The 26,117-nt window shown below is 39.6% G+C and overlaps 1 protein-coding gene and 1 long non-coding RNA gene across 3 annotated transcripts in view; one reads left to right on the top strand and one right to left on the bottom strand.

The window, feature by feature from the left end:
- Positions 1-26,117, bottom strand: part of LOC109910435 (matrix metalloproteinase-16) — a 210,268-nt gene that overhangs the window by 64,372 nt on the left and 119,779 nt on the right. Inside the window, exons 5-6 of the mRNA XM_020509632.2 lie at positions 2,373-2,534; positions 1,908-2,125 (exon numbers count right to left, since the gene is read on the bottom strand). Coding sequence (XP_020365221.1) covers positions 1,908-2,125; positions 2,373-2,534 — 380 coding nt within the window. The remainder of the gene's footprint in view (positions 1-1,907; positions 2,126-2,372; positions 2,535-26,117) is intronic.
- On the top strand, positions 12,531-24,463 carry LOC125482969. 2 transcript variants are annotated; one of them, XR_007261986.1, is made up of 4 exons: positions 12,531-12,574; positions 22,327-22,538; positions 23,887-24,012; positions 24,246-24,463. It is a non-coding gene; the product is annotated as an uncharacterized LOC125482969 (long non-coding RNA). The 2 variants fall into 2 exon arrangements; XR_007261985.1 differs by having other exon boundaries at positions 12,536-12,574; positions 22,363-22,538.

Genomic DNA, 26,117 nt, shown 5'->3' on the forward strand with positions numbered 1-26,117 from the left:
TTGGAACCTTCATAAAGTGCTATTTTCACATCAGTTTCAATTAAAGTAAGAAACGGTGCAAGGCTTTGATACTAGGAGACTACCTTTTAAAAATCATTTCATAATTTTGCCAAAGCTTTGATGTCTTGTTTATTCAATTATTGCATTCCCTAGTTGTATGCATGAGGTGTGGTGACACTCAGGTTAACCCATACCAGTTGCTTCTCTCTGATGTAAGAGCAATTCTCTGGCCCAGGAGGACTATGGTGACTTTACAACAAAATTTGGAAGAATTTGCACACATATTTTCTAATCTAATCAATACGAATCATAAGAATTTTGAAACAGAATAATGTTCTGTACCAACTCTGAGAATTTCCAGAGTTTGGAAACATTACACATATTGGCCCATAATTTGCTGTCAAGGTAACAGACTAATCTTGCTCTTTGTCTTTCGCATGCAAACGCAGCAGTAGTGTCAGGTGACAGCAGCTTGTATGGTAAACACAGAATTCCAACATTGCTGTTTTAGGTTGTGCTACTCCATTGTTAGGTTTGTGATAAATGGCTTCTCACCGTCTGCTTTGCTTTTAGTATGTACTGAAAGTTATGAGATTAATGCAATTGTGAGGGAAGCATACACAAAAAGAACTTGCCACTGAGAGTTACCTCTGATTCACTCCAGTCCAACTACCTATTGTCATGTAATTAAAGTTATTTACTGCTAGCCATCCCCTTGCACTGAAAATTAACCATGCATCGGTCACGTCATCAGTATTGTTAGAGCTCTAAAAGTGATAGAATTTAAGAAAATAGAAAGAATTTTGTAAAATTTGAAAGTTAAATTGTTCTTCTCTCTTTACACTCTCATCACACATTGATTTTCCTCTCTTTTCTTTCTGTACCTGATTTGATACCAAACTCTCGTTTCTTCAATGGTCCTCACAGAATGCTTCCGACTCAGGAGGCTATTCAGCCCATCATACTTGTGCTGAATCTCCAAAGAAGCATGTGACCTAGTTTCATTTCTCTGAGTGATTAATTTTCACTATTCTACCTTCTTATTAATTAAGGAAATAGACAATTGCTAGTCCAGTTCATTCAAGTTGCAGGCACCCAGATGCTATTCCTGAAAACCAATCTGCTCTACTTTCAGCAAAAATATATGAATATAAACATGCACATATAATTCTAACAAATAGCGGCTGGTGTAAAACATATTGCCAAAGCAAATTGTACTGCATGAATGTGCTAATTATATGATGAGTTCTATATTTATTAAATAGGCTTGGATGTTTTAATCGACAGAATGTTCTGACATGATGCGATTAGCTACTTAATAATGTATATATTTGAATTGCATCCTTTCAAACTCAGAAACTGCTCTCGACTAAAATGAATAAGATGGTGAGGAAGTGGAGAAGTACATTTATTGTAAAATTTTCAAATCCACCCTGAAGTACTGATGCAAAATAAGATGTCTTCTCTTGAAAGGAGATATGATTTATTTGAGTCATAAAAGAATAGTGTCAATGAGGGCACATCAATCTCCCAACATGCTCAGATAACACCAGTCCCAGTTTTCACTGCACCAGTTAATTATGCATCTTTTTCCACCCACTCTCACTCTCATAACTTTGAAAATTAACCAACGAAGGAGTAACGTGTTCTACATGCATGTATGCACTGAAGTGCAAAGCTCTTTTGCCATTAATCTCAGTAAAAGGCACAGTTGGCAACGTAACTTGAGGCTGCAAATTGATTTTGTGCTATATGCACTCGCTTGAGATCGCCAGTTGAAGAATAACTACAACCCTAGGTGAATAGAAGCTGTCTCTTCTGCAGAGGGTATTTTGGTCAATGGGAAAGTTGTTGCTCCAAAGTTTACACAGGAACACTGCACAAATTAATACTTGAACAACTCTTACCTTAAAAACAAACATTTCACCTCTTAAGATAGCCAGTGTGTTGAAATTTCCATCACAGATATTGGGCTTGATGCCCGGATAAGAAGGTTTATCCCTAGTTGGTGGTCGAGGTGGCCTTGGTTGTCTGTTGGGTTTTCTTGGATCCATTGGAGGATTGGAACGATGTGGAGGTACTGTGGGTAAGGGTTTGGTAGGATGTGTAATTTTATCTGGTGGACCTAGTTAAAAATGGAGTCAGAAACATACAAAAAAAAATCAAGAAGAATAGCTACTAACTTTCAGATATTAAAAACAAATTGGGTTAGACTTCAGACCTGCCACCTGGGCATTAAACTAACATTGTGGAATAGAACTGAGCTTGTTAGAGAAACTACCAATGTTCAGTTCACTGAAGTCAATGGGAAGCATCAGTTTTATACCTAGGTGGCAAGCTGAAAGGCTACAATTTGAAATGCAGCTACAAACCATATATCTTCTGGATGCCCTCTAAGTCATCTTGAGGGAGCTGGAAGCTTTCTGTATCCATATATTGGTAAAAAGGGGCCATGATTGCACTGGGATCATTGGAGTGTTCCAAGCCTAATGCATGACCGAGTTCATGAACTGCCACCAGAAATAGATCATTTCCTAAAGACAAAAAAAGGAAAATAATCTAAATTAACTATTATAATTAATCATAAAAGAAAAATAAGTTGACTGGTGATAATTTGTGGAAAACATGATACTCATGAGGGGAAAAGGAAATAAGAAAATACAGAGAAGGAAACTGTGATAAAGACAAATATTAAAAAAAATTATTTTACTTTTATTAAGCACATTTCAGAGGTGCTTTAACTTCAAATTTTGTAGTTGTAATTTTAGTGGAAGTTACACATTTCTCTTTAGAGAATATTGTTTTCAAACTAACTGTCCTATTTTGGAATTGCATGGTAGCAATTGAAGCATTGTAGAGTGGGTGGGAACGGAAGAACATACTGACAAATACAATTATCTCCCAACAATCTTTAAAAACATCATATTTTGAATCCTTTCCAGCCATACAAATAACATTTCTAATTTTATAATTTATCATATTAGTCCATAAATATACTTTTTCCATGAGTGTATCTATCTTTTCCTCGGAATGTGTACCATGTGTAACTTTCACAAAAATTACAATGACAAAATTTTTGTAGTCCACCAGGCATAAGTGTGATGGAATATTCTCCTCTTCCTTGGTTGAGTGCAACTTCAACAATCAAAGTCTACACAATCCAGGACAAACAGCTTGATTAGCACCCAATCTAACACCTTCAACATTTACTCCCTCCACCATCAGTGCCAAGTGGAAACAGTGCATACCATGTTGCAGTGCTGCAACTCACCAAAATTCCTTCAGCAGCACATTCCAGACCCAGAACCTCTAGCACCTATAAGGTCAGAGGCAGCAGATGTATGAGGATACCATCACCTACAAATTTCACACCAGGGTACACATGCCCTCATTGGAAAGATATTGCTGGTCCTTTACAGTGGCTGTGTCAAAATCCTGGAATTCCTTTTAAACTGCACTATGGACGTACCAGCACCAAGTAGATTAGAGGGGTTCAAGATTCTGTTCAGCAACACATTCTCGGGCCAGTTAGGGATTGACAATAATTGCTGCTCTACTCAGTGTGATATAAGTTAATGTGATATATATATATATATCTTAATATCATGCATTTTTGAGTTTGTATATTTGAATTTGAACAAGTGGCATTTGTGTTTTCTGTGTGTCTGAAAGGGTTTAATGATTAAATTGTAAGTGCGGTGATTTCTTTTAAAGCACAATGTGAGAGAAATATTCTTGGAGATACATGGGGATTTCTTTACATTGGGAGAGTTTATGAGAGAACAAAGTGCACACTAGTGCATTAAACTTTCAAATAGATGATTCTGGAATTGTTTTGGGCTTAGAGGAAGCCCTCAGAGCTTGGAAAACAGTTTTATTTTAGTCTCAGTTTTGAGGCATATTTGCAGGGTAATTAGCTGAAGCTGATGTCTAAGGCTTGAGAAAGGGAGAAGATTATTTAGTATTGTTAAAAATAGGTCACCTTAGTGTCAGGGCCTTCTTTAAAAGTTCCATACCAGAGGTTTGTGGAGAACTCACTTGAAGCTGACAAAATTTAAGCTCAGTTACATGATGAATCAAGGAAGAAGCTATCATATTCTCATGACCAGGAACTGATGTCACACCTAAGTCAACCCTCAATGTACTTGAGTACTAGAATGGGGTGCTATCAGGATTACTAGGAGTATATTATTACTATTCATTCCAAACTCTTTAAATGCGTATTATATGTAAATAGTTTGGCTTATTCTTTTTTATCTTCATTTCTTTCATGTAATAAATCTGTTGAATTGTTAAAACTAAATCTATAACGTTGAGTGCTCATGCTTATTCACCACAAAAATAACAAAGTATCAAGGCAACTTTCATTCTGGGATCTGACTTGTTCAGAAATAACATCGGCTGTGATCATAAAACTGATGGCATCCTATGAATGCGTGAACAATACATCTGCCTTGTCTTAGTGCCCAGGTTATTGTTCCTACCCACCCTCAACTCTATTGTGCTAGGGTAATATTGTCTTTACTTTCTTACTGTAGTGAATTACAATCGCCTGCAAATATCATACTTTTTCATGTCCTACTCTATAACATCAGTTGGAGTTAAAGTAAAAATATGTCAATGCTATGATCCCAGCTGATGTTGTGACTGCTCAATTCAGATCCTAGACTGCAGCCTGGCTTGATAGGTCACATTTTATTTTGTTCTGAGGAAGTACTGAGGACCTAAAACGTTAACTCTGATTTTTTTCTTCACAGATGCCAGACCTTCTGAGCTTTTCCAGCAACTTTGTTTTTGTTCCGCATTTTATTTTGTTTTGTTATGGTTTTAAAATAAGTACACAATACTGCAGACTTTCTTTTCTACACAAAACTGAAGTTATTTCACATTGACCAAGGTTGAATAGAATAATCCAATCCACCTACTTATAATACAAATTCAAAGATTATAAACACACGTCAAAAGTATGATCCCATTAATTCCAAACAATTCTTTGCAAATTGAAAGCAAACAAAACAGTAACCAAAACACCACATGCATATACCCAAAACTCTGTTCCCAGTGCCTCAATCAGTTTAAGTCATTCACAACTTCAACTTTAAGACTGGAAGTACACTAGCATGTTCCTGGAGCTACTGCACACCTGGGATTCTCTGTACTCAGCTTTAAGTAACCTCTTCAGGGTTTTATCCCAACACTTCTAGTCTGGTACTAACACTAATTTCTTCATTTCAAAGTAATCATCACTATCATTCTCTTCTCACATGTAGAGTTCCATACAGCCATTCTGTTATAAGATCTTCGCAGAGCGAACAATACCCAAAGTTAAAAACAAAACTAAAAGTTATTCTCTCTCAGTGAAGGGCATCTCCCTCAACTTAAAATAAAGATTCCAGAACTCCCTAACAACCTGGGTCACAAACAAATCTCCATTAGTGCACCCATGGACAGGCTTCAAAAACTGTTTCTAAAATAAATTAACATGGCTACAGAAATGCTTACAAGTTAATTATTTACTTTAGAAACGCAGAAAAAAACAAAGTTACTAACTCAACACCAGAAATCTAAGCTTGCAGCAACCAACATTAAACTAGTCAATTGGGTACAAAATTGGCTTTGAAAGTGGGAGACAGAGGGTGGTGGTAGAAGACTGCTTTTTAGACTGGAGGCTGTGACCAGTGATGTGTCACAAGGGTCACTGCTTTTCGTCATTTATATAAATGATTTGAATGTGAATGTAGAAGGTATGGTTAGTAAGTTTGAAGATGAGACCAAAATACCTGGTGCTGTGGACAGCGAAGAAGATTATCTCAGAGTACAACAGGACCTTGAACAGATGGGCTAATGGGCCCAGGAGTGGCAGACAGAGTTTAATTTAGATAAATGCGAGGTGTTGCATTTTGGTAACGCAAACCAGGGCAGTTCTTATACAGTTAATGGTAGGTCCCTGGGGGAGTGTTGCCGAACAAAGATACCAAGGGTGCAGGTTCATAGTTCCTTGAAATTGGATTAACAGGTAGACAGGGTAGTCAAGAAGGCATTTGGCATGTTTGGCTTCATTGCTCAGAGCATTGAGTATAGGAGGTGGGACACTGTGTTGCAGCTGTATGGGACATTGGCGAGGCCACTTTTGGAATATTGTGTACAGTTCTGGTCACCCTTCTATAGAAAGTATGTTGTTAAACTTGAGAGGGTGCAGAAACTATTTACAAGGACGTTGCTGGGACTGGACGGGTAATAGAGAGAGGCTGAATAGGCTGGGGCTTTTTTCCTGGAATGTCAGAGGTTGAGGGGTGACCTTGTAAAGGTTTATAAAATCATAAGGGGCATGGATAGGGCTAATAGCCAAGGTCTTATTCCTAGAGTGGGAGAAGTCCAAAACTAGAAGGCATAGGTTTAAGATGAGAGGGGAACGATTTAAAAAGGACCTGAAGTGTAATTTTTTCACACAGAGGGTGGTGCATGTATGGAATAAGCTGCCAGAGGAAGTGGTGAAGGCTGGTACAATCACAGCATTTAAAAGGCATCTGGATGGGTACATGAATAGGAGGGATTTAGAGGGATATGGGTTAAATGCTGGCAATTGGGACGAGGTCAGATTGGGATGTTTGCTTGGCGTGGACGAGTTGGACCAAAAGGTTTGCTGTGTGACTCAATGACTCTATTAAACAAATAAATCCCACAGTTTGCATCAAAATCAGCAGCAATTTTCTGCTCTGTGATATTACCATTTCGTTGCCCAATTTTTGTCCGACAAGCTAACAAGTAAAATGTTTGGATAAAATATATATCATCTCTCTTCTTAAAATATTGGATAAGATTTGAGTTCCATGATTCTTGATTCTTGTTTTATGTTCCTCCTTGATTCGCCTTGTATCAATATATTGGACTGATTGCAAGAAATTAGTCTCTCACAACTGGTAGCTCAGTTATTCAAGTCAAACCTTCCATTGCCAAATATTAATTCAGTCCACCCTCCATGGAGATTGATGAGGGACAGGTGCAAAATATCTGTTTCAAATCGTAAGGGAATTCTGCTGTTGCATTTATCCTCAAGTGGATGTACTATCTAAATTAAAGCAATCTGACCACACGACTGAACTTTTATTCCAAAGTCAAGAGCTGAATTTGTAACACGAATGTTGAGATGAATAATCAGCATCATCATGGCGATGATAGCTTCACACATTTTAGAACTTCCACATAATTGGCCAAACATGGTACACTATTTTCAAAACTATACTGACACTGGCAATAAAAAGGTTGAGTGATACCTTTTAAAAGCTGCCGCTATTACAATGCAATTGTTAAGCTTTGAATGTTAAAGAGCCACCACTTAACAAATCCAGAACGCATTGGTTTCACTGTTCCACTGCTCAGAATAAAACTCACACACAATCCAAAAATAGAAGTTAGCAAAACCCCATAAATCTACAGCATATCCCTCAAACATGGAAAAACGGCTGGGCGAGCAATTTAAGATTTCCTCGGGAATTCTAAACCACACACTTGCACAGTTTCATGTGTCATCAGAAGCTCATAATTGGATTATCCACCTGTAATCATTCCCTAGAATGATAAATATTTGCAATAAACTGCCAGACAGAGTAGTAAAGGAAAAACACATTTCATTGTTTGGATAGAACTGCCCACTGAGATGATATTTATTGTATTAGACGAGTGAGGTTTGATTGGCCTAAAGGCCTTGTCTTCACCCTTGAATTTTCCAACATAAGGTTCTAAACATTCTCAGGCATCCATCATCCTCTGAACAGGGGAACAGTCATTGTTTGACAGCATGCTTAAATTGGACGTTCTTTTCTTCCTATCAGAAGTGCTTAATAATTAAGTACTACATTGCTTCGGATGATAAATGGAATTGAAATAATTCTATATCCTTGCTACCAAATGAGCTGCGAGAAAAGGCTGTTTTAGCATTGATAACTTTACACAAGTACTATGGCAATCAGCTTGTTACTTGAATATAAATTAGTATATTCAACATTTTCACAGGTTTGGGGATGAAAGTTCCTGAGCCTTGAATGACATGAGTAATGGTGAGGCAGCCGGGAAAATGTAGCATGAATGGAAAAATCAGATTCTCAATTTTGTGAAAATTGTTTGTGAGTAGGCCCCTTTTCACACATTAATATCGCATTATAACCTGATCACTTCTCAGTTATATTCAGGTTGCTGTTTTCTCAGGCAGTGGATAGAAACGAGATGGTGACAATTTCTGACATGAAGTCTGAGTGGGTCCCTGGCAACTTCAACTTACCAGCAGCTTCCCAAGACAATCCATCTTGGCCATCTTCCCAAAACGCACAAGGCACACTCCATGGCTAGCAATTACTTGCACCCTCCAGACTTTTGGGAGGCCAGGGTGTGTGGTACCTCCCCCCTGCTGGGTTCTACTGGCACCATCCTGTCTCTTTGTGAGGAAAGGGCACCTAGAATGAGGCCAAGGCCCTCATGCCCCTGTCATCTTGCCAACGGTGCTGAGCAAGTCTGTTAAGCATACACAACAAACAGTGACTTTGCTGGAATTAAAAGAGAAAATGCGAGAGAAACTCAGCAGTTTGTTTTTTGATTCACACACGGGATGTGGACGTCTCTGGCTGACGATGAGTGCTCCTGCTACTGATGAGTATGCGATTGTGTCAGCGTGGCATTGCGGAGGTGTGCTGTATCGTTAATGAGGCGAGCACGGTGAAATTGCATGAGATGACTGACTGGAGCTCATGAAGACAAACTCTCTGTGAAACTCCATGAAATTAACGATGCGTCAATTTGTTGAGGAAAATTCAGCCCGAAGTCACAGTTTTCTCTTACAGTAACTGTCGAACAGTTTCTTGTTGCTATCCGATAGAAACAAAGCAACTATTACAGTTGAGATTCTGAAGGCTATCTGCGACCTAATTCAAAGCATGAGTCACTACCTTCAGGACAGAAATTAGGAAGTAAAATCAGGAACAGTCATGAAAAACCATAAATTACAAGGTGAGCCACTTGGGTAGAATCATCCAGAATGCTTAATATTCAAGAAGATAAACTTAAATTTATTTCAGACTTTAACAGCCCTTGCCTGTGCAGATATACACACAATTTTTCACACACATCCACACAAGTACAGATATGTGTAGGACAGTTGAATAAATCCACTTTGCTCGCCCTGAATCACCAGCCAAGCAAGTGGAAAATGTCAAAGCTCCAGCAGCATCTAAAACTGAAGGACCCATAGAACAAAGGCCACTCTCATTTAATCACAATTCCAGGATCTAAGTTGACGCTGAAAAGGAAAAACAGCAAAAGAAAATTCAAAACTCTGACAACAGCTGACACTGCACAGAAATGTATGGTTTTTTTTTTGGAGCAGAGTTGCAGCAGCTTTTCCAAGTGTTTTGTTTTGGGATGAAAATTTACGTCGGGAAGGAGGGGACAATACGCCCTTGTCAGATTGGTCGTGAGTTGTATGCAGTGTCTGATATTTCATTCCATCTACTGCAGTCGAACAGAAGACTAGATGCACACAGGGATGTAGGACGCAGTGGTCTTCATTTCCTAGATGCTACAACAGTGCAGTGAGTCAATCTGCCTCAAGGACAGGTTGGTGGTTGCTACCCTCAGCGTCTGCTGGAGAGGTGAACACACTCGCACTCTATTGCCCCAGTCACTGGTTGTAGGATGAAGAAAGTAGGGAGAAAAGATTATGGTTTGTTGAAAGCTGTCTTGTGCCAACTATTGACTGAATCGCGTGTATTTGTGGAAGTTGGCAAGCACACCAGGTGCCCCTTCTTCACAAGGAGACAGGCCAGTGCCCTGGGGGACCCAGTTGGAGGGGGAGACACACACAGGTCCCTCAGAATTCACCCCTCAGGACATTTGGGAGAAGGACTGGCCCTCCTGCCGCATCCCCACTTCTACCTTCGCAAGCTGAAGCTGAAGGAGCTCGACTTGAAGTTGACAACAAAACTCTCAGCGTGCCTGGCCCATCCAGACACAAATGCCCTCAGATCTCCTGACAAAACCTCCAAGTCCAATGGCTTTTCACTGCCAAGCAGCCTCTCCAGCTGTATAACAAGAGAATACAGTAAGATAGTGTGGTAAGGAGAGCAGCAAGAAGACCTATTAATGGAACATAAGTTGCACGGGTGACAATGCAATGCAAGTGTTTTTGGACTTTTGTACAATGTGACTGATTGCACCTTACTTCTGGTTGTCTGTGTAACCGGAATGGCACTATTGCAGCATCAGGCATCTTTCATTGTCACAGATAATGATTCGATGGATGGAGGTCTGTGCTAACAGCCTGCTTCATCATTTGGAAGCATAAGAGTCTGCACGTGCACACTGCATTAGGTCATGCTGACAACTTCTATCCTCCTGGGACAACTGACCCATTCTCTCCCAGTCTCAGCAATGTCTGGGGGCAGGGAGGTGCAACACACAGAGGGGGAGGGGCAATGCATTAGGGTGTCAGGGAACAAAGACCCTGTGGGTCTGTGTTGCGTACAGTACATTGGTCGGTGTGTAAGGTTCTTTCCTTTGAAAAGCTCCCTCCTTCACCGGGTGGGAGTTGTTTACTCCATCCACTCGCGTAGTCACTGCCAGTTTGTTCCCCAGTGCATCCCTTTCACTTTCCAGTACAATGGAAGGTGACAGTGAGTGTTCCTCGGTCAGTGGCTTGCAGCCACCACTTCAACATGTCAGGGGGCCCTCGAATTCCCAAATGCCCTCCCTGGGAGGCCTGCCCTTAAATCCCACAGGCTTCGCACCTTCCCAAGTCCCACCAAACCTGCACGGCTTTCTGACACAGCCCCTGCTGTATGAGGTGCTAAAAATTGCCCCTTCCCTTGTGAAGTGAGGGTGCCCTGACAGTGAGTAACATCAGCCCCTCCCACCACACCTCCTGCTGCATGAACACCTTCTCGTTTACCCTTTACACTATTCCCCTTCGTCGCCCTCCTTCGCTCGAGGCTCCAGCACTTGATCGTGAAGACTAATTTGCCAAGTCTCATTGCCACTCTTGCCCAGAGCCTGCCCCTACCCTAACACACAATCTTTCCTCTCGGTTTGTGTGGAGGGACCCCCAGTCAAGACAATGGCTCAGACCCCTGACTGCTGGCTGTGTTAGCCCTATATCCCAGACCGAACATTATGGAGCCACAGGACTCACTGTGACCCACTCCCGAGACATTTTATGTGCAGCAGGCGTGAAGGTATTTGTTCGCTCTGAAAGCTGCCGGGGCACATGGTAGAGGTGTGAAATTGGCATAGCAGGAGCTATACTGTAAGGTAAATGTCCTGTTGACAGAAGTCTTGTGCCCAGAAGTCAGCAGTCCCATTCACCTAGCTTGTTTGTATGACTGTGCTAATTGGCACAGTAAGGCAAGGCAAAGCATGGATGGTGCAAGCAGATAGGTACTAAGTCAGCAGTCACTAAGAGGCCAGGCGAACAGCCCGGAGATACAGTCTGGTTCCACCATCAATTTGAGTGCCTGTCTGTGCACAAAAAGTGTTCTTGCAACAGCCTTCCAATGCTAATTTAAAATGTGCCATGCAATGCAAAGCTGGGCGGCTCAGTGGTTAGCGCTGCTGCCTCACAACACCAGGGATCCGGGTTCGATTCCAGCCTCAGGCAACCGTCTATGTGTAGTTTGCACATTCTTTTCCTCCGGGTGCTCCAGTTTCCTCCCACAGTCCAAAGATGTGCAGATTAGGTGGATTGGCCGTACTAAATTGCCTGTTGTGTCTAGGGTGGGAAATGCAGGGATAGGGGGGATGCTCTTTGGAGGGTCAGTGTGGACTTGATGGGCTGAATGGCCTGCTTCTACACCATAGAGATTGCATGATCTGACAGAGTGGCCTGTAACTATTCCAGGAGAGGTGTCATGATGGCGAGGGCTGACAAATGCCAGATGCCAGTGTCTGTGGATGAGCAGTGGATGGGCCTGGCACCCAGAGATCACTGCTTGATCAAATGCAACTTGGATATCATTGGAGCAGTAAGCAAGGTGAGTCCTCCAGGTATCTGCTTTGATTTCCATATCTGACTGGCACAATGTCTAGCTTGTTTGGTGTGCTTGGTACAATAGAAAGCTGGAATTTAATGAGGCAAACAGTCAAATGAAAGCAAATTACTGCAAATGCAGGAAATCTGAAATGCAAACTGGAAGTGTTGGTGAAATTCAGCTGGTCTGGCAACTTCTTTGGAACTCAAGAGTCTTACTGGATTGGAAATGTTAACTCGTTGTTAAAGTAAAAAGCAGATGGAGTAGACAACCTCTCGGGTAAGGAGCCCACAAGCTGCCCTGCTCCTCTGCCGCCATCTTGCTTCATCAGGAGAACAGTCCCAGTTCAATAAGGCATTTAACAAGCAATATCCCTCTTGTAGTAGTTACAATGAGGTCAGTCAAGGTGGACCTCATAGAATATGAATTCTCTGATTGGGGCTGTTAATCTGATCCAATCAGGGAGCCCTGGCTGACAGATTTATAACAGGAGAGTCAGACATCCTGTTCACTCTGAGAGCTAGCTCTGAGGGAGTTGGATCAGTGTCAAGGACTCTCCATATGTAAGTAAAGGATGACTTGGTGATGGGATACTGGCCTCTGTGGGTTATTTCACTTTCTGACTCCATTTTGATTCAGCCCCCTCCCTTACCTTTTGTGGTCCACATTGTCCTTAATGGGCTTTGCAATATAAAATAAACAATTAGAAAACATGGGTGATTAACTGGTGGTGCTCAATAGATGAAAAATACCACAGGTGATTTGGTGATGGAAAAAAAAAATTCAGTTATGTATAAGAGCACTTTGGACATAAAAGTAAACAGTCTTCACTGAAATAAGTGTTCATTCAATCTGATATGGTATTTCTACCAACACAAATAATTTAACTACATAATAATAGTGATTGCACATCAAAAGTATCTGATTAGATTTGAAGTACTTGGGATCTCCTGAAGACATAATAAGGTGCACTAAAATTTCAGGTTTGTGGATGAATAACACCAACAATGAAACCTCTGCATAGCTAAGCACTGCAGCTACCAGAAAAAAATGTTTCAACAGAAACATTCAATAGCCTTATGTTTTCTTCACTTTTATTGCATCCAGTATTCAGCATTCTTTGAATTCAATTATCAATTGACAGCTATATATACACAGGGAGGCAATCATTTGCATAGCGATTAAATGTAAGTTTTTCATGACAGTATTTAGTATTAAATTACCATGTTTATTGAACCAACATTAAGAAATGCAGTAGACTTTAGCATGAAATATGCAATTGAAATTTGTCCCTCTTTTAAATCAATGAATTGTGGTAATTTATTTTCGCAATGAAATTAGCAGATTGCAGTGGAATAGCAATTATTTGGTATAGCTTTAACTTTAAGATTATGTCTTCTCCTTGGTTTTCCGCAACAGAGGAACTCATTTCACCCACTCTTGCATTTCATGAAGTTATTTCCAGAAACTCTCAGTACGACACTTCTGCTGACATCCTCTGAAATATGTCCAATCAGAGTTGGTAATCCCCTATTACTTAAATACAAATGTCATTGTGGTTCAATATGCTTGCTGCCATCGTGTGATACATACTACTGCGTATCCTTGGGTATTGGGTGTCTACCCATATAGGTTATACCTCGCTAATCTGGCACGCCCTGCTCTGGCAATCTTTGTGCTCTGGTACCTGCAGTGCAGTTTCCCAAAGAACCCTCAGTGCTTCCAGTTTCTGGCATCTTGGAATGTTTCAGATTTTCCAAAGAAGACCCATTTTACAGTGCAGCATGGAAGATTTCTAGACATTTAACAGCTGTAAAGGTGGTTTGAGGGACAGAAACCAAAGTTCCTCTCATGTAACTGTTCTCATTCCCAGCATGTAAGAACATATGAACTAAGAGTGGCAGTAGGCAATTCAACTCCTTCAAGCCTGCTTAGCCATTTACTTCAATCATAGCTGATCTCATCTTGGTCTCCAAACCACTTTTCTGCTCACTCTCTACAACCTTTCAACCTAGTACTAATTAAAAATCTGTGTCCACAAATTTAGTCAATGTACCAACATTCACCACACTCTGGGACGGTGAATTCCACAGATTCAAGACCCTTTGAGAGAAGAAATTTGTCCCCATCTCTGTTTTAAATCTTCCACCCCTGAGTCTAAAACTATGAATTTTCTTTATAAAATGCTCCACATGAGAAAAGACTCTCTCTACATCTACTCTGTCAATTCCCTTTAATATTTTACAGCTGGGGATGTTCTCTCATTCTTTTAAAATTTAGCAAATAAAGGCCAACGCTGTCAATCTCTCCTCATAAGACAAGCCTTTCATCTCTGGAAATTAATCCAGTGAACATTCTCTGAACTCTCTCCAAAGCAATTACATCCTTCATCAAGTAAGGGATTTAAAGGCTGAAAAGGGATTTCAAACAGACGAAGGTGAGAGATCCCAGAAAATGCATTTTAAAGAGCAGGCAGCAAATAAAAATTTCCAGCATTTAATACCTGTCACAGTTCTTGACATTTCACCATTTAAGAGTTTGAAACAGCATCAAAGAGAGCAGCAAAGCATAAACAAGGCCTTATCAACACAGCAATAGAATTATTGAAGATGTTAGATCTAGGCTCATTACTATAAGCACTGTGTGAAGCTTACAATGTTGGATCATCCACTGTGTATGATTTAAAGACCCAAAAGGATCAGATCCTTTAGTTTTTTAACTGAGTGGAAGTAAGAAAGTTATGGCAGTTCATAAGATAATAAAGGAATAAGTGTTTAGTAATTTAAATAATGAACTCATGCATAGGCTTAGGCTTTGTCAGAATGCTGGAATGAGCATTTTTGGTGAGATGTCAAGCAAAAATATTCACTTAGATAATAAGTTGCCCTTCTCTAAGCATTAAGTAGCAGATCAGAACAATGGAAAAGTCTTCCCTAATAGTAAATAACAGATCCAGTGCTCTCTCCTGATGGTTGTCTGTGTTCTGTATCTATACTGACAGACAGATACTATCCATTGCCAATATTGATTAATACATTACAATTCTCTTCAATACTATGGAATATTTTGAATCCAATATTGAGTGACAAACGTAGCATTCTTCACTAATACAGGAGGATGAACTCCAATAATCTGGAACCTAAAGAATTATCAGAGATTTACTGAGGCTTCATAATACAATTATGAAGGTGGAGGAAAACAGAAAATTATAACAATATGCAAACGATTAACTAAAATAGTGGAAAGGTAGGTTCATGGTGTAATCAAATGGCATTTGAAACTGACAAATAAGAAAGCACTTTACAATGTTGTTATGAGTTTTTCTCTACTTATCTGAACTTTATGATAGGACATGATTATCATTTTGGATTCCATTTCCTGATCAAAGGCAGCCAAATAAAGAAACAGAGATAACAAGGTATAGAGCTGGATGAACACAGCAGGCAAGCAGCATGGACCAGACCCGAAACATCAGCTTTCCTGCTCCTCTGATGCTGCTTGGCCTGCTGTGTTCATTCAGCTCTACACCTTGTTATCTCAGATTCTCCAGCATCGGCAGTTCCTACTACAAATAGAGAAACAGTTTGCTGTCAGGCCGGTGGCCCAAGGAGCATGAATAATGTTTGGAGGGAAAGATTGTGGAGTCGTCAGTGGGGGAGGAGAACCTGGGGTGCTCACAGGCCAAGGAGAAGATGCAGGTTGGCAGGAGGGAGGATATCTAGGGAAGTGATCATGGGGTAGTGAGTGCCAGCCAAAAATCAAGGTTCCTGGAGGACATTCTAGGAGACCAGTTTGCAGGGTGAAAGGTTTGATTGCAGAGGGTGGTGCAATAGCTGGTGTAGCTAACAGCATTGATTGGGTGAGGGTGTGTGAATGAAACACTCCTGCTCCTTCTGGTTCACAAGCAATGATAGAAAAGTAATCTTCGTGCCCCTTCAGCTGCTCGGTTTCTCAGACTGACCAGTTCTACAGTTGAAACACAGATGTTGGGTGAGGTTTTATCTCACTTACAAGGAGTTAAAATTAAGTTCAAACTTAGAAGCAGGCAGCCTAATTACAATATGCAAATAAAAGATACTCCTTCTGAGAGCATGTTGACTACCCATCCCTTGATAATAATGATGGAAGTGAACGGATTTGACAATGGCTTGAGTTCAGATTTGAAATTTTTAACACTTCAGACTCAACACCCAAACCCACCCATTTTAGGCTTTAAATTTAGTCCTAATGTGGGCTATAATATTTATCCTTTATTATACATTGTTCTCAGTGTATTGTGCAGTTGCTCCACAGTGCTGTTCCAGTGATTATATTACAACCTCAATGTTTAGATAATTAAATAGCAAATCAGAAAACCAGGGCAACAGCTACTTTGTTGCAAAGTGAATGATTCGCTAGCACACTCATCTCATTCTGCTTACAGAGTTGCACGAATGATACAAACAAAATTCCTTAAAAGCAGCAAAACATTTATTTTTACCACTGGCTATAGCAAAATTGTAACAATGTTCTCTGCCAATCGATTGAGGATTTTGCCGCACCCAGGAAAAGAAGATTTTCCGCCAGCGATCCTGAAGCTGACATTCTGCTTTAAATCCTTCTGGATAAACCTGCTCCAGGCTATTGAAGAAGGAGGTCACTGTTGCAATGAGATATCAGTATGTTTGCTGAAGAGTTCACTTCCAGTTTGCGCAAGGCACTTCTAAAATGGCAGTTGGAAGATCTACATCAGCCACTTCCTGTACCTTCCCCGGAGGTTTGTAATAAATATCACTTCAATTAGCAGCTGCTGACTTTAAAATCTCACTGTAAATTGAAACCGATTCATCAAGTTAACTACCCCCACTAGAATAATGAATAAATAATATACTCCCACATGTTTGTTTTTCCATTTTGGAGGGGCTAATAACTTCATCTACCACAAACAATACTGCACAATGAAATGGTAAATAAAACATTTATGATTTAATAACATTAATAAAAAAGTGTCCCTGGTCTTGAGCTTCAATGCAACTAGGTTAGTCTGGCAGACTCCCAGCTTGCTATATGTGTGTTCTCCAAGATCCTGAGAAGGTATATTAGACAGTAACATAAGGTAAATACTGCACTGCATTTTCTCTGCTGTCTGTTATAGTTTGGCTTCCATTCACAATCCTTGCTCTTGCCTTGCCAAGATTGCAATAAAATGAAATTGCATGATTAAATTGTTGGCTGCAAACAAATGATCTGGCTCTATTTAACTTCAGGATCTCTGTGAAGCCACCCACTGCATGACAACACATCACACTAGCTTGACTTAATTTCACAATCAACTAAGGAAACAGAACATTTGCCTCATCAAATATGTGCCCACTTAAAGTGACTTCTATTGTATTTATTTCCTTTTTTCTTCAACCACCTCACTTCTTAGAATGTGAGTTTTACATGCTCACTAGCTAAATTTTCTCACACAATGATAGATGGCTGGGAGGCTAAGAGAGCTGAGAATAAAGCATGCCCATTGCTGAACATTTTTACCATGGGGTGGACAGGAGCCTGGGCTAGCTGCTCTGACCACAGAGATGGATAGCCAATTAAGCCAATCTCAAACCCAATCATACAATTTTATTTTTGATGCTAGCTGATCAGTGTCCAACTACAAGTGGAGGCAGCTTCTCAAAAACAGAACAAGGGGCCACCACAGCCAAAAATTCCATGTTGCAAAGAGGGGATCCATCCAGAGCTGTCTACACTCTACTTTGAAGAGTCTAACATCATCTGCCTGAATAATTTTACCTTTGAATGCATGCTTTCATGACACTTCCAAGTGAACCTCCTGATTGAGGCACCCTTGTGGTCCCTGATCTGTCTCAGCAATCTGGACAGTGCTGTTGCCAAGGTTCCAAGGCAGCTAGTCTTCGCATTGAATTGAAAACTGAAACCACTGTTTACCTTCTACCCTTGTCAATCATCCACCATTGCATTAGAGGCAGCTGGACCTTCCAGCAGAGAAAACCAAAACTTTAAGTTTTAAACAAGGTTTTTTATTTTGTTCATTAATGGAGTTTGCTGTTACCATGCCAAGGTCAGCCATCACTGTCCATCACTAGTTGTTCCTGAGACGACGACGATGAGCGTGTTCCACCGCAGTCTGTGATGAAGGTACATGACAGTAATGTCTGGGAGGGAGTTCCAGAATTTTGACCAAGTGATGTTGAAGGAATAAGGACACATATCCAAGTCAGAATGGCAGGACTTGGAGGGGAACTCAGTGATGTTGATGTGCCCTTGCATCTGCTGCCCTTATTCTGTCAGGCAGTAGAGTTTGCAGGTTTGGAATGTACTGGTGAAGAAGCCTTGGTGATTTGCTGATTGCACCTTGTAAATGGTAGACACTACAGCCACGGAGCACCAGTGGTGAAAGGTATCACAAGAAAGGCAGAATCAAAGTTCTCTCCAAATACACAAAGTCATTGCCTTCAATCCTTACCACAAAGTACTGTTACTGACACAATTCTTATTTGATCCAATGATGAGCTTCCAACTGCATATCTCTTAATTATTAAGGCAGTCTGTTTCCAACTCCTTAATGTCATTGATTGTCTTTTACAAAAGTCAACTAGACAGGCTCGTGCAGCAAGCAAGTAGAAAGGCAAATGGTATACTGACCTTCATTGTAAGAGGGTGTGAGTTCAGAAGTAGGGAAGTCTTACTGCAGTATACAGGCCCTTGCTGAGACCATGCCTGGAGTACTCTGTGCAGTTTGGTCTCCGTACCTACCTACTTTTTGAATCTCTGATACTATTATTATTTCATGGTAATTTCCTTTAATATTCTAATTTCTCCTTTTTTAAAGCCACCCATTGCTGGTTTCAAAAGTTTTCTCAATCCTCTGGTGTACAACAAGCCTTTGCAGAATTGTCTACCATTTCATTCAATTTGATACTTTCCATAACTACTTTAATTAGTCATGGGTGTGGCATCTTTCTTTAATGGATTACACCTTTGTCAAGAATTCTGAAATATCTCCTTAAAAGTATGCCAATGTCTCTTTACCATTGTATCTATTTCTCCAGTCTAATTTGCTCTTCATACCTGTTTAATTTTGATTATTTAAGTTTAAGACACTCTTTTCAGATTCAATTTGTGTTAAAATTATGAAATTTTATCATTTATGATCACTCTTGCCTAGAAAATCTTTTTACTATGAGATCATTAATTAACCCTGTCACATTATTCATTACTATGTCTAAACAAGTCTGTTTCCTGTTTGGTATCAGAATGTATTATTCTAAGAAACTCACATGAATACACTCTGAGTTCATTCTCCAGGTTCTCTTACAGTATTTTGCTTATAAGCCCTAATGTCTTGATTTATACTTTGCCTTACAATATAGCCATTATCAGGGGAGCTATAAACTACACGGGTGATTCTTTTTCTCTTGCTATTTCCCTGAAGCTGATTCTACGTCTTGATCTTATGATACAAAATTACTTCTCCCCATTGCGCTGATCTCATCTTCTAATGACAGAACTATCCTACCTCCTTTTCCTTTCTTTCTATCTTACTGAAATACCAAGTACCCTCGTTCATTTCCTAGCATTGCTTACATTGCAACCATTTCTCTGCAATGGTTATAATATCTATTTATTTCAATTTGTGCTATAAATTCATATCTCTTGCCATAAAGGCTGCAATGCATTCAGATAAAGAGCATTTGATTATCTCTATTTACTATTTTTCATACACTGACCCTACACCATTCCACATGCCTCTACCCTCAACTATTGACTTATCCTTTCTTGTTAATTTTATAATTTACACTCACCTGAACCATCCCATAGTGATTCATGCAAAATTGTGCAGTATATTTTTGGGTCAAAATAGTTACAGATGTTTGCTTTACTGGGTATGCCAACAAGGTAAGTAGGGTGCATTATTCACTGATGCTAATTGTGAATCTCCCAAAATTTTATTCATGTAATGCTAGAATAACTGTCGTACTCAATAACTGAGCCAAGAGAAACCAGTTATTGTATCAACATTTTATGTCAAGTTGACGTAGTCTTCCATGAAAGGTGAGACTAAGACCAGACGATTACATAGATTATTGCCATGTCACCCATCAGAAAAAGCAGAAGCTGAATATCAGGTAACTAGAAACTTTGTTTAGTCCTGTAATGCCAAACTGATCGTGACCATTACTACATGGGAATGAGCTGAAATATTTATGTAGCCTTATTCGTGATAAATTGTTGATTCTTCACATTCATTTAATCATACCCCTCAGGGTGTCAATAAAACTACTTTTAACTCAAGTTTGATACAATACTTATTTAGATTTATATTATTATATTTATATTTATTATTATTTATATTATATTTCCACAAATTCCACGGTAGCTCTTATCAAGAAGAATAATGACCTACAAAACAGTGGGAGGTGATAAAAACTGGAATTATGTCAGCTTTTTCCCTCCAGCATTGACCTTGCCAAAGTCTGAGGTAAATGAGTGGGTATTTAATTTGTCTGAAGTAGGTGGGTAAAAAGAAGCAGTATTTCAAACAGCACTTCTACTCTCCCTACCCCTTTCCATGGAGCCAAATACACTTACTGCATGTGACCCCCATCCCCAGGGGTGTTAGGATGGGACTAAAATGCAGAGTCTCCTCTTTTGCCTCCTCCTCCACACTCTAATAATGTCTCCTTCAAGTATTTACAGAAGAGAGTTCACTTTCTTTAAGGACTTGGCCACTTTCTTCCTCTCTTTTGAGCTATCAGTCTACAATCTGACTAAGCTGAACAAGTGGAAGCCCCTGTGCAGGTGATTACTACGTCTGCTGGTTTTCCTCCTTAGAAAGAGTCAGTTGGTAGCTTCTCTCTTTCAGGACATGTCAAAAGGTCCAAGGACGGACAAATACTTCTGAATGTGTAGATTAATGGAATTGCCACAGATTTTCAGCATCTTCCATGATATTGATGAACTAGAATTGGAGCACAAGACTCCCATCACAGATTACATTTCAAGTCGTTAAATGAAAACAACATGCAATATTTATAACTTTTCTCTTTCTATTCATGCAACAAAAAAAACAAGGAACCCTTCAGTCTTTGCAAATATTCCTTGCCTCTGCAAATTGTTCATTGATATCTCTTAAATGATTCTCTTGGAGACACGTGCTACTGACATACATCATTGATTATTAAAACACGTACTGTGTGACTGTCTGAGCAGCCTGGCACACACCAGAGGGAGCCCTTGATTCTTGTCACTGGAAATAGGAGCGAGAGCTATATTTTCAAAATAACTCATTTTTGCAAAGATGAACATTTCATAACTTCACGCTTTCACTTAAGATACTAATTGTTTCTCCTGGTTCTCCCCCACTCCCAAACCCAAACCCTTTGCATTCAGGCATATCCATTGTGGTATGTATGTAAAGTGCACGAGGCTTGCGTGCGGCAATTCAACTTTCTGGCTGTCATTTCATTTTGATTTGAAACCTTTTATTTAAAACTGAATATTTTAATATAAAAAGGTGGTTTTCAAGACTTTCCCTCATGAAACCAAACAGATTATTTGCTGTGCACTACCCCAAGTTGGCAAGAAACACACATTACCTCAATAAACTGCTTATGAATGAATGCATGCCTCGTGTCACATTGCCAGTGATTAAGATAAATTTGTTTTTAAGTTAGCATTTTCACAAAGGGAATATTTGTGATATTCCTCAATATTGGCTGAGGAGGGGGCTTAGTTACTTAGCAGTGTAACAATAAATTCTTATAAACCTACCAAATACTTCATGTATGTCAAATATTATCAAATATAAATTCAGTTATTGTGACTAACTGACCTTGGCTCATGTAATTGTGGGCCGTGCGATACAGCTTCAATGAGTGGGTTGGTCACAACACAAGAATTGTTCTAGTTTGTCCCTGTCATGTGGTAATCTTATGAGGGGTATCATTTGCAAAGTTTGTCTTTGTGGTTTATGATTTTGTTCGTCATGGAACATACTGTAATATTTGCAGTGTAATTTGCATACATACTTCAAAACGTCTTGAAGTGCTCCATCGAAGACACCCACACTATAAGCTCTTTTAGTGTGACAGCTCACAGTGTCTTTTCTTATTCCAAATCCAAAACTGTATTTGTGTGAGACTCAGTAGCGGTCAATTTCTTCACAGTTTGATCTGATGCCTGCCTTTTAAAGGCAGTCATTTAGAAATTCAATAAACCCAAATAAAAAGGGCATGCAGATGGCCACAGTGAGCTAGTGGGTAGGACTGACATGCACATAATATTATGCTTTGGCTATCATTATCAACAGCCTGGCAAGCTATGGAAAACTAATAAACATCTTCAGGTATCCTGGTAGAGAAGATGACTTGAAGAACCAGCGGCGAGTCCTAAAAGGAACTAGAAAGGAGGATGTCAGCAAGAGCACCCAGATCATTAGGACCGATGAAAGCATAGCCTGCCAGGGTCAGAGCTTTCTTGCCTGGGGTTATGTGGAGCTGTGCATTGCTCATTAATATAAAGGTAAGTTTGTGTATGTTTGCTGCTTACTGTTTACTTGTTCAGTGTCCAGAATGCAATTTTTTTCTGTGAAAATGGTAACAGCTGAGCACCTTTCAATTTCTAGAATATGTCTGAGGAAGGTCATACAAAGCATGAGCAGAAAACTGTCCCACTCCCATACAGCATAACTAAACATCTTCAAACATATTTAAATTGAAATAAACGCTGAAGAACTCAACTGTGATCTTTAACATAAAAACATTTTGATTGATTGCTATATACTTTTAAAATGGTTACAACGTTGCTTCAAATCAATGCTGTTATAAATGTTATATAATATGAAACCCACGAGTTTGTGAAAAATTATAGTTACAGTTTATAGATTATTCTCACAGGAAATGGTGCCATTTGTTATAACACTGTTGATTATGAAACATAGTGTCTTCGGCGCTATTCGTAACTCCTCAGCTACTGAAGCACTCATGGCCAAATGTAGCAAGACTTGGGCAATAGCCAAGTTTGGGTTGACAAGTGGAGAACATTTGCCCAATGATGATATCCAAAAAGAGAGAATCAAACCATGACCACTTGACATTGAATGGCATCACCATGACTGAATTCTCCACTTTCAACTCGCTGGGAGTCTTTATTGACCATAAACTGAGCTGGCTAAGCCATATAAATACTGCAACTACAATGACAGGTCAGAGTCTGGGAATTCTGCAGTGATAACTCACTTCCTGACTTCCAAAAACCTGTCCACCATCTACAAGGCACAAGTCAGAATGTGATGGAATTCTGCCCACTTGCCTGGATGAGTGCAGCTTCAACAACATTCAAGAAACTTGACGTCATCCAGGACAAAGTAGACCACTTGATTGGCACTAACATTCACTCCCTCGACCACTGACACTCAGTAGCAGCAGTGTGTCCCATCTTCAAGATGCACCAAATAAGTTCTCTCAGACTCTTTAGACAGCCCCTTACAAACTCATGACCACTACTCCCTAGAAGAGCAAAGGCAGCAGGTACATGACAAAACAACCAGTTGCATGATCCCCTCTAAGCCTCGCACCATCCTGACTTGGAAATATATTGCTGTTCCTTCACCAGCACTGGGTCAAAACCCCGGAGCTCCCTCCCTACCGGCATTGTGGGTCTACCCACACCAAATGGGCTGAAGCATCCTTAACTGTCTTGAAGCCATGTGATTTGTTAGCTTTTCAAAAGTCAGCCATATTGCTGTGGGATGGAGTCCCATTTACGCCAGAATTGGTAAGGATGGCAAATGTCTTTCCCTATACAACATTAGTGAACTAGATAGGTATATTTCAACAACAATTACTAATGTTCACTTTTTTTAAAACAGCTTTCAATCCTATATGTTTGGGAATACATTTAGGACTATGTGAAGGAAGCTGGAAGAGAAAATTATTTGGACATTTTCTGGATTGGAAAGGATCTTGTCATTTCTTGGAATTGTGTTCAACAGAATGTGAGTTGTCACTTACTTACTAATTACTGAAGTCAAATGTTTAAAGTGTGCTGTAAGACACTTACTGTTTGTTGCAATACTTTGGAGAAGTAGATAAGCTTCATTTCCAAGGCAATCAAAGAAGACACTTATTGCCATTTTTACAGAAAAAAATACCTGGCTTTGAGATTACTCGGGACCAATGCTAAACATTGCCTAGCAATAGTCTCTGGTCTTAGAATTTTGTTTTGCAGGCCCAGCTGTAAAGGATAAAGAAGACATCTCAGAAGCTGCAATCTCTCTCCTGAAATCCTGTTTCTTCGAAGAAGTCCTTGGGAACATTAAAAGATTTTCCAAACGCTTGCATTTGTATTTACCTGATAAAATCTGAAGTGGCATACTGTGACCAATTCTCAACAACTCAAATCCAAGTTAATTAGAATCAGAACTGGACATTTATCATCATTCTACTGCTGGCAACAATTTAGCTTCATCAACAACATGGATGAGAGAAGCTATTACGTCATTTGTTTCTAAATCTTTGGTCCATGAGTTGTTTTCCTCTATCACCTATTTCTTTTTTTTTAAAAAAAACATAATTTCTATAGAAACTTGTGTGTTTTTGTTGTGTGTGAAATTAAGGGAATATAGTTTTATTCTGGGTTACAGTTTAGGTGCTTATTAGTAGTTGAATCTTGCTTTCATGGCATGTTTTGTCTATAATAAACTGATTAGTTTGAGTTCTTTAAAGGGGTCTTTTATTTTGACAGTAGGATTAAACAGAAACAATTGGTCATTTTGATAAGTGAATCAACATTTTACATTATTGTTGTGACTGGTGGGAGTTTGGCGCTTGATTATCAGCACATTTCATCCATTATTCGTAATAAGTAATAATTAATAAGTATTATTTTATTAATTGAATTTAAATTCTACCAATGGCCATAGTGATGTCTGAGTCCATGTTCTCAAAGTATTAGTTTGAGCCTCCAGATTGCTAGCCCAGTAACATTACCATGGCATCACCATCTTCCTGTGAAACGTAATCATGAATAACAATTGGAGTTTGGAGATTAGAATCTAACCATGCCCATTGTTTCTGTATCAGTTCAGCTGAGGAGGAAGTGTTGCCCTCCTCATCTGCCTCCTGTAACCCAATATAATTTTCATGCTGGACTTCCGTTACGATCATATTTGGTACAATTTTAGTGCTGAACACATTTATATATTTCATTCCACAAACAAGCTCCACTCATGACTTGTGGAGAAGTACAAAGGGCTTGAAGAGACGTGCCCTTTAAAAAAACAAAATTGTTACAGTTGTGATCAAAGTAAATAAAAGTGAAACCATTGACCCTGTCACCTAACAATCTTGGGAGCAGTGAGGTGTATTGTTTGTGAGATGGGAATGTAGGAAAGTTAAATTAAGAGATCTGGAGGAGGTGGTTACCGTGGTCATCTGGTGCCCAGAGGAGTGAATGATGGTTTATGACAAAAGGTAGTAATGTATATCAAAGGAAGCAGCACTGTGTCGTAGCTACAGGGCCTCAAGACATTAAGTGGTCTCACTAGCTGTGCCATGTTAAGTGCCCACCCACAACCTTGCTTTAATGGAGTGCATTCACCAAGCATAACATGAGTAGCTCCATCCCACCCACACAGTCCTAAAGCACTTTGATAGCTTCTTATGATTGTTCATTATGCTCCAAGGTACATTTTACAACAGCTTTCTTTCACAATAAGAGCTCAATTCCTAACAATCTGTTGCTTCCTAACAAGCCCTTTCATCCACTGTACCACAATAATGCTTGTTTCTATCCTCTCATCCTCTCTGAACAGCTCACAACTACATGATTATCTGTGTCTGACTTCCTGCCAATGTCAGTTGAGAAATCGCTTAAAGTTTTTTCAGACATCAGCGGATAACTTGAGGAAAATAAGCTACACAGAATGATTTTTTTTGAAGTACATATTGAGGCATACATAGCTGAAACATTACAGCAGGTAACAGACCACTTTATCAAAGTATTACATAATAGACTTGTCTGAAAAGTTTGAAGCCCCTGGAATAAAAGAGATAGTAGCTTCATGGGTAGGACATTGAATAACTGACAGGAAACAGTCAG

This window comes from Rhincodon typus, chromosome 4 (genome assembly GCF_021869965.1).
Source record: "Rhincodon typus isolate 14 chromosome 4, sRhiTyp1.1, whole genome shotgun sequence".
Classification (NCBI taxonomy): Eukaryota; Metazoa; Chordata; class Chondrichthyes; order Orectolobiformes; family Rhincodontidae; genus Rhincodon; species Rhincodon typus.